The sequence below is a fragment of the Musa acuminata genome, chromosome BXJ2-6 (assembly GCF_036884655.1).
Source record: "Musa acuminata AAA Group cultivar baxijiao chromosome BXJ2-6, Cavendish_Baxijiao_AAA, whole genome shotgun sequence".
NCBI lineage: Eukaryota > Viridiplantae > Streptophyta > Magnoliopsida > Zingiberales > Musaceae > Musa > Musa acuminata.
In genome coordinates, this window is record NC_088343.1 from 10869450 (window position 1) to 10880931 (window position 11482).

At 44.5% G+C, this 11482-nt stretch overlaps 3 protein-coding genes across 5 annotated transcripts; all 3 read left to right on the top strand.

Moving 5' to 3' along the window:
- Positions 1-17: 17 nt before the first annotated feature.
- LOC135614767 (probable mediator of RNA polymerase II transcription subunit 26c) lies at positions 18-2256 on the top strand. Of its 2 annotated transcripts, none has more exons than XM_065112482.1 (9): positions 18-743; positions 839-907; positions 1014-1096; positions 1181-1254; positions 1353-1420; positions 1505-1538; positions 1629-1750; positions 1841-1937; positions 2037-2256. In XM_065112482.1, exons 1-9 carry the CDS (start codon positions 327-329, stop codon positions 2126-2128), a joined length of 1056 nt encoding a protein of 351 aa, XP_064968554.1. In that variant the 5' UTR covers positions 18-326; the 3' UTR covers positions 2129-2256. The 2 variants fall into 2 exon arrangements, with proteins under 2 accessions (XP_064968554.1, XP_064968555.1); XM_065112483.1 differs by having other exon boundaries at positions 25-743; positions 1365-1420.
- An 850-nt stretch (positions 2257-3106) lies between these two features.
- LOC103987695 (uncharacterized) lies at positions 3107-6718 on the top strand. 2 transcript variants are annotated; one of them, XM_065112487.1, is made up of 8 exons: positions 3107-3386; positions 3465-3567; positions 3915-4022; positions 4158-4267; positions 4359-4466; positions 4551-4596; positions 4760-4891; positions 5504-5716. In XM_065112487.1, exons 1-8 carry the CDS (start codon positions 3163-3165, stop codon positions 5699-5701), a joined length of 1029 nt encoding a protein of 342 aa, XP_064968559.1. In that variant the 5' UTR covers positions 3107-3162; the 3' UTR covers positions 5702-5716. The 2 variants fall into 2 exon arrangements, with proteins under 2 accessions (XP_064968559.1, XP_009404349.2); XM_009406074.3 differs by lacking the exon at positions 5504-5716 and adding an exon at positions 6215-6718 and having other exon boundaries at positions 3110-3386.
- Positions 6719-7918: 1200 nt separating this feature from the next.
- Positions 7919-11271, top strand: LOC135614769 (probable serine/threonine-protein kinase At1g01540). Its single transcript, XM_065112484.1, has 7 exons — positions 7919-9060; positions 9185-9289; positions 9379-9501; positions 9581-9751; positions 9859-9988; positions 10061-10270; positions 10819-11271. Exons 1-7 carry the CDS (start codon positions 8513-8515, stop codon positions 10933-10935), a joined length of 1404 nt encoding a protein of 467 aa, XP_064968556.1. The 5' UTR covers positions 7919-8512; the 3' UTR covers positions 10936-11271.
- Positions 11272-11482: the final 211 nt, after the last annotated feature.

Genomic DNA, 11482 nt, shown 5'->3' on the forward strand with positions numbered 1-11482 from the left:
AAGAAGGAAAAGGAAACTCCAGAGAGAATTAGAGGCTCCTCGGTGTTCCTCCTCCTCCTCCTCAACATGGAATCCTCTGTTCCCTTCCCTTCCTTTTCGCGATTCTCGTTCGAGTTCCGTTAGATTTGGCTGGATTCGAGTCCCGGGAAGCTCAAAGATCGACGGATCGCACTTCTACCGAATGCGGCGATTGGTCTCGTGGTGTTTAAAGTGAAACGGAGCAATGTTGGTGGCGATGATGAGAGGATTTAGGAGTCGGATCCCAGCGCGGATTTGAGGCCAGGGGTTTCTCGCTCGCGACGGGAGGAGTGAATCGATCTGAGGCGATGGAGGCGGAGGACCTAAGGCGGTGGATGCGGGACGCCGGGGTGGATCTTTGGGCCTTGATCGACACCGCCATCTCGGTGGCCGCGGCAGAGCACCGGCAGGAGCTCCGCGCACGGAGGGATGGGATCGTGCAGCGGCTCTACGCTGCGGGAGACGCCGGGCGGTGCAGGAACTGCGGGTCGTCCGGCGGCGGCTCCGTGGTGCCGCGGCGGGAGGAGGCGAAGGGGAGCAGCAGCTCGGCGGAGAAGAGGGCGGCGGTGGGGGCGGCATCCCCGCCGTCGCCTGAGTCGATGAATAGGACGGCGGCGGCGGCCGAGGAGGAAGAGCAGGATGATCAGAGGACCTATGGCCGTTCGATCGACGAAGAGCAGAGCAAAATCCTGGACATCAAACGGTTTTTGGACGACCCCGATCAGGTCTGTCGCTTTGCTGCCTTCTCACAAAAACCCCGTCTTTGATTCCTCCCAACACTTGTATTGTTCTTGGAGTTACATCTTGTTTGGTGGAACAGTCGGAAGATTCTTTGGTTAGGCTGCTGCAGAACCTTGCGGACATGGATATCACATTCAGAGCTCTCAAGGTGATGCATTTCATCCAAAAAACGGCTTTTTCTCAACTGAAAGATACCTCTTTTTCTTCTGATGACTCCTAACAAAGTTGATATTTTTCTGCTGATTACTCTGCAGGAAACTGATATCGGAAGGCATGTGAATGGTCTTCGGAAGCATCCCTCTAGTGAGGTCCGGCGATTGGTGAAGCAACTTGTCAGGTGATGAACCGACGAATCGAATGGATTTCTGTTAGCTCGAGTAAGAAAGAAAGCATCGGATTCTCATCTCTATTTGATGCACAGGAAGTGGAAAGATCTCGTGGACGAGTGGGTGACATCGAATTCCGCATGCGACACCGCGTCTCCAGCAATCATCAGTAAACAACAATACCCGATCAAAACAACCCAAGAAGAAGAAAAAGAAACTCTTTTTGTTTTCGCCTTATCATTCCAAATGCATCTAATTGACGAAAAGCTTGTGTTGCAGCTGATGGAGACTCGCCACAGCAGATCTCCGGAAAGAACAACCAGAACGGGCACCACGTATGAGCTTCCCACTTCTTCCATGTAATCGCTAATCGATCGAGTTCTTTTATTCTCACTGGCTAATTCTTGTTCCATTGCCAGGTTCCAGAATTCGGATACTCACCGAATCCACACGGTACGTGACGGAAATAAGTAAACGTAAATTAGATCTATGTTTCCGCTAGTTTCTTCATTATAAAGAACACCAAACGTCGATTCGAAGCAGCTGGCTACTTGAGCTCCGAGAGGAATAGCTCGGAGTCCGTAGAACCAAAGGCGAAGTCCGCCATTAATTCGACGAAGACCAACAACACCTCCACCCACGCCCCATCATCTGCTTCTCCAGCTGTAAAGAATCCACCATCCTTTTTTCCCTTTCTCATTCTCAGTCAAACTCCTCCAAATTTTTCGTCACTAATCTATGTCTCTCCTTATCAGCACAAGGTGAAGGAACACAAGGACAGCTTGCTGGACCCGGAGAGGCTCGCTTCGGCGAGAAAAAGACTCCATGAGAACTACCAGGAAGCTCAAAATGGTAACTCTTTTGCCCTCCCAAACATTGTTTCTTAGAGAACGTAAAGAATAGATCGGTGCTGATGGCTTGAGTTGTGGTGTTGTTCGGATCGGCTGGAAGCTAAAAAGCAGCGGACGATCCAGGTGATGGATATCCACCAGATCCCAAAGCCCAAGATCCCCCGGAAGGGCGGCTCCATGTGGAAGCACTGACGCCAACCAGCTTTTACCTCCCAATGGCTGTAAAATTCCTGTCTAATTTCCTATGGAGTTTTTGGATTGCCATTTACTCTCTCGTTATACATATAGGAAGCACTGCAAGAAATGCTTTTTCCTGTGCATGAGTGGGGATGGAAAAAAGTCTGCTGTCTTTTGTTGAATTGTATATTACTTGGAAAGACAGATGGTCGGAAAAAATGTGAGACTTTGGTTGGCTGCATCATCGCAACGTGGTTGGAAAGGGGAAGTCCACGTCGACTTATCCTTTCTGCATTGCGAGAATCTTTGCTGTGCCCTTCAGGCCCAGTAGTGGGACGCATCGTCGCCTTTGGGAACTTATTGGGTTCAATCATCTTAGTAATGATTACATTATCAATATCTTCAAAAATAATTATTATCGATTTTAATCTTTAGGAACTTTAAATGAGTGTCAAATCTCTTTTATACGCTTATATATATATATATATATATATATATATATATATATATATATATATATATATATATATATTGGGTTTTCATATTTATCTTTGAATTTGACAGTAATCGATTAATCATCAAATAAAATCATGCTTGAAACGAACATGACCCAAATCATGGTCGATTGTGATGACTGATGCAATATCTGAGATCGAACCTAAACGTGTTGAACACTCGTGATTCGAAAGATGGCCACAAGAATGATTGCTTTTGGTCGAGTTGTAGTCGTGTCTCATCATCACCGGACATGTACACGATACACAAAACCACAAACCGGTCGTGGTTTATCTGATCCTCATCACGAGGTCCAAAACTGGCTGTGTCTCTCATGGGTCCCCTAACTTACGGTCGACCTTATCACCTGCGCCATGTCATTTTTCATGGCTACCCCAACCATACAATCCAAGCGCGATGATTCCGAATCCGAATTCGAATCCGATACCCGATACTTCTTCATCCGAATCCGATTAGAAGAGAGACCACGTGGTTCCGTCGACCCCTCTGTGCGTGTCGTCGCGGTCGTGGGAAGAGTTGAGAGCGCGGAGTCGATGGCGAGCGGGGGCAGCGGCGGCGTGGAGCTGCCGCGGAAGGAGGCGAACGTGCTGAAGGGGCACGAGGGGCCGGTTTTGGCCGTCCGGTTCAACGGGGACGGGAACTATTGCCTCAGCTGCGGCAAGGACCGTACCCTCCGCCTCTGGAATCCCCACCGGGGCATCCACATCAAGACATACAAGTCGCACGGGCGCGAGATCCGTGACGTCCATGTTACCTCGTCCGTCCTCCCTCCCTCTTTCTCTTACTTCCCCTCTGGATCAAAGAAAAGTTCTTGATGTTGTTGTTGTCGCCGCAGGGACAACGCGAAGCTGTGCTCCTGCGGCGGTGATCGCCAGATATTCTACTGGGATGTCTCCACCGGCCGCGTCATCCGCAAGTTTCGAGGCCACGACAGTGAGGTGAGTCCTCATGCCGCCGTCTACTCCTCTCCCGGGACGGATTCCTCCCACTTCGGGCATTAGGGTTTCGTGTATTTGTATTGATGGGCAATCGGGTCGCACCGCGCCTGTGTGATGGGTTTCTTGATTAGGGATTAGGGTTTCGGTGGATGAGCATTGCTCTGTTTCGGGTGCCTCGAAATCGAGGGCTGCTCGTGCACATTAGTCTTCTTCGTTATCAGTAACACTGGTATCAGTAAGTTGCCGAAGGAAATGATCATTTTCTAGAGATTGTGTCTGATTGCTTGATCGTGCTTTTAGATGACGTTACCCAATGTATGTTACATCTTTGATTCCTAATTCTTTAGGTGAATGCTGTGAAGTTTAATGCGTATGACTCAGTCGTAGTGTCGGCTGGCTATGATCAATCCGTTCGTGCGTGGGATTGCAGATCCCAGAGTACAGAGCCCATTCAGGTCAACTTCCATTCTCTCTTGCGAGTTGATTTCAGGTTCCACATCACATTTATTCATATTGAAGGAAAATAAGGAAAAAAAGAAATCTTTGTTGTTATTGAGTCTTGCACTAAAGCTCGCGCATGAACCTCTCAGATCATTGATACATTTCAAGACAGCGTGATGTCTGTTTGTTTGACGAAAACTGAAATTATTGCTGGAAGTGTTGATGGAACTGTTCGCACGTTTGACATACGAATCGGGAGGTGAGTTTCCCTTGATTAAAAAAATTCCTGCCACATTCAAATTGCATCAGTTTGGGTGTTTGTCTAATGATTTCCTCCATTCCGAATGAAGAGAATTAGTTGACAATTTGGGGCAGGCTGTCAACTGTATTTCATTGTCGAATGATGGCAATTGCGTCTTAGCAAGTTGCTTGGATTCAACTCTACGTCTTCTGGATAGGTAACTCTCCAATGTCTCTAATCCTAACCTTTGGTGCATGTTGATATGTTTTTCCTTTAACTGTGTTTTCCCTATCCACAACAGGTCCACTGGAGAACTTCTACAAGAGTACAAGGGCCATACCTGCAAGGTCTAAAAATGTGTACAGTTGTTTATGTTGATGTCACTTGATCCTTTTGTTATTGTTATTTACTCTGTCACTTTTTAACTGTTCTTCCATCTTGCTTTGTTGATCATGAGACCGGAATAACTATAGCCTTATTAACTGTTATTAGTTTTATCTTGTGCTGTAGTCTTACAAGATGGATTGTTGTCTAACCAACACTGATGCACATGTTACTGGTGGGTCCGAGGATGGGACAATTTTCTTCTGGGATCTAGTAGATGCATCTGTAGTTTCAAGTTTCAAAGCTCATCGCTCTGTGGTAATCTTTTGGCTTCATGTTTTTATTTGTTGAATAGTATAGGCCTTACTTATATCTGTACATTTTAGATTGTAAGAATAGACGTTCTCGTTTTTTGATAACATGGTGATGCATGCCGACCTTATTTCTTGTCACACCTTAATGTATCAATATGTTAATGCTAGTTCTTTGTCCACGTGGGAATCCATATGATATTTAGTTTACTAATGAATCATCAATATGATGGGCCTTATGTTTGTGAAAAGTCCATCAGACACTCAGAAATCCTCTCAAACAGTCAAGAAAGGTGAAAGGTCTAAAAGTGCATCTTTATAATATTTCATCATGTCACTCTTGTTTGGATGGTTTATGAGCTTGTAGATGTAGCCTATCCAAGACCATTGTTTTAGTCGATAGATGTACCAGAACTAGGCAGCATTGTTAATCTCATAAATGACCAAATGGAAGAGCTAAATACTTCACCATACTTAAATGAGGCTTCACCATACCTCACCGTTGGGTTATATTCCATGATCAATTTACTGTATCCGCCACTAGGTAGATCTCTTCCTCTTACCATATGAAGGCAGCGGATTACTGACCGGGCCACTCATTTATATCGTTGGTGGCAAGGATGACAGCATCATGGTGGAGGAAGAGGGTGAAGTGGCTGATAAGTTTGGAGGGTCTAGCGACGACCCCACTACCAACACCACTGGCATTGGGCCATTGTCATTTGCAACCTGGGCCACCTGGCTGCGGTTGGCCATAGCTGCTGTGAAGGCTGTTGTTTTGAGGGTCACTCCATCCCTGACCCGCGAAAGACGGTAAGACTCATGACATGAGTCATACACCCACTCCCTGTGCTGCCGAATAGCAGAAGGCTCGTACCACCATTAACCTCTTGTTCAACTTTGAGCCATTTACTAACAGCTTAAGCTATATGGCTTAGAATCCTGTTTCTGTCCTTATGTAAGCTTAAGCTTCAGTCATCCAATTGAAAGTTTCGTAAATTATTCTTGTCAATGTTCAACTGTTTAACATCCTCATAAAATTTTGTTGGAAAATAAGCTCTTTCTATGCTTATTAGGCTGACATCAGACAGATTCTTTATGTTGTTACATAGATGCAGCCTTATGAGACAATGGGTGCTTAGCACTCCTTTTAAGATATGCTTCTCATTTTTGCAAACATATTAGTTGATGTTACAATTGGATCACTAGGAGTGACGTGTGGAATGCTAGATTTTGGTTAGTCTTTTGTGGTCTGTTTTCTCATGCGGTAAAATGTATAGTAATCAAGTAACTTGTCACTGGGATTAACATAATTTACTTCTTCTTTCAGGTCACAAGTGTGAATTATCATCCGAAAGAATGTTGTATGCTTACATCATCTGTTGATGGCACGGTGTGCGTATGGAAACCATGAAACAGGTGGATCAATTTAAGTATGAATCTACTGTTGATGGCACAGTGCGTGTATGGAAACCATGAATGAAATAGGTGGATCAATTTCAGTATGAATCTAGTGTCCTCTTCTGATATCACTCGTGTGGTTGACAAGCTCAGATCTCACCTTTACGTTCTTGAAGCATGCCGTGGCACTCCGCACCCTTGTTTTCTAGATAAACTAGGAAGGCCAGGTTTGAACTTATCACCAGGAACACTAGTGAGCTGGTGGATTATTTAACATGATTACCTTGGTATCTTGAGATGCTGTAGAACTAACATAGAAGTAATTGTTTTAATGTAGTATTTATTTCATATACTGTACCTATGACATGCAAAATAACGCCATTGCTTCCGTCTTTGGCAGAGAAAAGAATCATTGCTTAATTGTTTTCCATCAGGTAACATTACCAACTCTTTCTTTTCTTGGTGAAAGAACATGACCTTTGGTTTGGAGATGAAGCAGGAACTATAAATTGGGCCCTATGTTCTTATATTGGATTCTTTTGTATGTTTTGCATTATCTACAATATAAGTTAGAATCCCTATCCAAGGTTGAACATAATCCATTGCCTCATCAATCTCTCCAAGGTTGGTGTCAGTATACCCCACTGCCCTCACCGAGAACCAGGGAGAAGCAGCCGCCGCTGCCTGTAAGCCATTACTTTTTCCTGCTTTGTCATGCGGTACAGCTTGCCATGGCCCCCTCCTCTTCTAGCTTGTATACAGTGCATCATTCTTCCACCAATAACCTGCCATGTGACCGACTGATCCATTGATTATGTTTATTGCATCACGTAATGTGTGGATCAGTTCTCCCTTTTTTTAATTTTCCTTCAATTTATTAGGGTCCTGTTTGATGTGTGTGTTTACTTGATTTGCATATTCTTTTTGTAGAATGTTTAGGAATTTCCACTGGTTCTCTGCACACAACACGTATTGGTTACATATCCAAGGAAAAGAGTTACTATTCCAAGCATAAAAGAAACCACAGGTTGGACTTAAATCCATGGCGGAGGAGGAGGACACTACCAAACGATGTGATGGCACCAATCCAACAACCGAGTCTTGTTCCCATTCCAAAAGCCATGGATTGCTTTGGGTGGTTGGCAATACTGGTTAGTGGTTAAGCTTGGATCGATGTGCTGCTGCCACAGAAATTATTCATGGATTAAAGCTCAAGGAAGGGGTGAGTAAAGAGCGACGTAATCATGTCATCTACATCTTTCTTCCATTCAAATCCAAAGCTTATTTCCCTGCAATCGTACATACATACATGCATTGTTTTTTCTCTTTCCGTCAACGAAGCTACCTTTTTAGGACTTCACTCCATCCCCTGTTGCAGCTGAAGTAGGGATTTCCGACATGACCCAACTCTCATATGGTGTGGTGTGATGAACATTGCACACAACATTCTTATTATTCTCTGTAGGCTTTTGGTTATTTTGTCTTCAGCACAAGCAAAAAGGACGAATGAAGTATTATACAACAAAGTAGAAGTCAAGTTTGTAGAGACATGATTGTAGTTATGCTTTTTATCTAGCATAGGGATGCTAAGAAGAACAAACTCTTTCTGAGTTTTCACTATAAACACAAGGGTGAAAATAGAATGTTCATTTCGATGATATCCCCCTAACCTGTCATGTTCTGTGAGTTGATTCGAGGACTCAAAGATCACTCTCCCCCACAATGGTTACTGCGCAACTAATCCCAGTATTCTGCAGTGTCCTTTTGCGGGGTGGAGGCTTCCTTTGCTCCATGTAGGTCCCAAACCATGACACCTGCAACCTCTTCACCTCTCTCTCTCTCTCTCTCTCTCTCTCTCCAAGTGACTTTCTTGTCATCTCCATCTGTCTTTCAAGTACCATCATCTTCTAATGGCTCACATCCCTCTTCCTCCTTTTCCTTCGATCATACACACCTGCTCCTTTCTTTACTTCATGCACTGCTGCTGAACATTTCTTGCAGCCATGCATGTCTGGTACCATGTTCTCAGATTTAGCATCTTCCTATCCACGACGCAGTGAAAAGAACTGCCGTCTTCTTACTCTTCTTATCCATAATGCCACCACCACTCCCTTCAAGATTCAATCTTTAGCGGAAGAAGTTCTCTTTCACCATTAGCTTCCTCTTCAGAATCCAATCTTTCCCTCAGGATTCTTCTGGAGCAGAGAGCTTCCCTGGCCCTTCAACCATGTCGGATCACGAGCTCTCGGCGCGCACAAACATCTTTGGGCTCCGCCTCTGGGTCGTAATCAGCATCTGCGCCGGTACGGGGTTCCTCCTCCTCTTCCTTCTCTCTCTCTGCCTCAGCCTCATGCGCAAGAATGCCTCCTCCCGGCGGACCACCGCCACCATCCCCGTTACAACCAAAGAAATCCAAGAAGTTCGCGTCGATCCTTCTCAGACCTCCGGCGTTGTTACATCTCCTCGATCCGTCAAGCAGAAGGAAGATGAGAGCCCAGTCGTTGTCCAGAAAGCTCGTGTCGCCTCCCCTGAGCGTGGCAAAAGTGAGGGAGGCGGCTCGCCGCTCGGTAAACGTCCCACGGACCAGGCTGCCGCCGTCCCGGCGGAGGTGTCCCGCCTGGGGTGGGGGCTGTGGTTCACTCTCAGGGAGCTTGAGGTGGCCACCGACAACTTTTCCGACGAGAATGTGATCGGAGAAGGCGGATACGGAACCGTCTACCACGGCATCTTGGAAGACGGCACTCAGATTGCAGTGAAGAACTTGCTGAACAACAAGTATGGTACTCATGTCTTGTAATTGGGCACAGTAGGAATGCAAGAACTCAATCCAAGCTCACATTGCAGGCAGAGATACCCATTTGTGTGTGCTGCATCTCTGACCGATTAGATTGTGTTCCAGGGGGCAGGCAGAGAAGGAATTCAAGGTCGAAGTCGAAGCCATCGGCCGCGCCCGCCACAAGAATCTAGTGAGGTTACTGGGATACTGCGTGGAAGGTGCTCAAAGGTATTCCCCCATCTACTCCAATTGCAACGTTTGGGTGCTTCTTTTGTGCATGAATCATCTTCCAACCTTGTGGTTCGTTTGCCATTTAGGATGCTTGTCTATGAATACCTGGACAATGGGAACCTCGAACAGTGGCTCCATGGAGAAGTTGGACCAAGCAGCCCTCTTACCTGGGACAACCGGATGAACATCATGCTTGGAACAGCAAAAGGGTATCAGAAAAGCCTTAATTTTTTTGGCCATAGCACCGTTTGTCGATTCATCTTGAGACATAAATTGTGGAAATTGCAGGCTACTGTACTTGCATGAAGGACTTGAACCCAAAGTAGTTCATCGCGACATTAAATCGAGCAACATCCTGCTCGACAAGCACTGGACTCCCAAGCTCTCTGATTTTGGTCTCGCGAAGCTGTTAGGCACAGGCAGAAACTATGTCACGACACGCGTGATGGGAACTTTTGGGTTGATCCAAATGCTGCTTCCTTTGATGTTTCTTTCTTTCCTTCCTTCCACATAGCAACTAAGTAAGAATTGAAGATTTCTAACTGTGATTTGTTCCTTCCTGATAGTTATGTGGCTCCTGAGTATGCCAGTACTGGTATGTTGAATGAGACGAGTGATGTTTATAGCTTTGGGATACTTATCATGGAGATCATATCTGGTCGTAGGCCAGTCGATTATAGCAGGCCTCCTGGCGAGGTTAGTGTTGGTTCTGCATGCTTCCGAAGTTTGTGTGTGCTTATTTCTACAAATTTGGTGGCTCTTTTACAGGTTAATCTGATAGAGTGGATTAAGACCATGGTCAGTAATCGAAATACCGACGAAGTCGTGGATCCAAAGATGGCTGAGAAACCTTTGTCGAGGACATTAAAGAAGACACTTTTAGTCGCACTGCGATGTGTGGATCCTGATTCGCAACAAAGGCCAAAGATGGGGCATGTAATACACATGCTTGAAGTTGATGATTTCCCCTACCAAGATGTGAGTCAATCATAGATTAGAGATCTAATGTCATGAAAGTCTATTAGATTTTTGTGCTTCTTCTCATTGTCGTCTATTGTTGACGCTCGTAAGATGTTCCTTATGCATGCTAGTTTTAACATTGTTCTTTTATGTGTTTATTTGTGTGTCCTTCAAATTGTCTCCTCATCCTTCAGCCTGACTTACTAATATACTTGGAGAATATTGATTTCATTTTCATGTAAAGCATCACTCTGTTAGTTTCTATTACCTTCTCTTTTAATCTGGCACTACAGAAACATTGAGCTAAGAACTTGAAGCAACCTATTTTGTTCCTGAAGAATGTCGTGTATCAAGTTTTTCGTTATGTAGCTACATCTGTAATTGGAACATGTATGAATGATCATGAGTTGCTTGTTTACTCTAGTCAGGAGAAAATTTAGCGCGACAACATGATTTTTATATCAATCTTGCTACATATGCTATTTTTGTTATTAGCTAGAACTGGATTGATTTGGTTTGATTGATGTATCACATCCAAATTTATTTGGTTGTATTGTCAAAATCAGGAACATCGAGCAGGACGTATTGGGCAACCATATTCCAACAGTCCTCAGTATAAAGTAAGAGTATCGGCAAGACAAGTCACTGAGCCTGGTGATAACAGCACAAAATCTGAAATCTAGTCGACAAAGCAAGAAGACACACTTAATTGTAATGTTCCAGTCAAAATGATCTCTGAACATAGGTTCTCATCTATGATAAGGCTGATCATCCATTCAAGAAGCAGCTCAGTGCAAAGGCGATTTCGCCGATGTCACTCATCACTATGTAAACAAGGTTTTGAGGTCAGTTTGTTTGTGTAAAGCTTGGTGCTTGATGTGTTCTCCTGGATTAGTAGTAAGCTCTGTTCTTTGAGGAAGGTCTTTTGTGTATGTATATTGATTGGTTTGAGGGGCTTATTGAATAGAACTGTCACAAGTTGAATCTAACGTGTGGAATTCAGATTGATGTTCTCATAACTATGTGAAGTCTGTATACATATATGTATCTCTTCTTCCATCTGTATCAGATCTCATGATTCCATGAGTTCATCTCTGAGCTCTTTAACACTTGAGGAAAAGTTATTTCTTGCGACTGTGAGCAGTAAAGAATTGATTGCTATACAATCTTTCAGTAAAGAATTGGCTGTCTTATTTGGTCCTTCTCATAGAGAAATGCTATCTCCGAAGA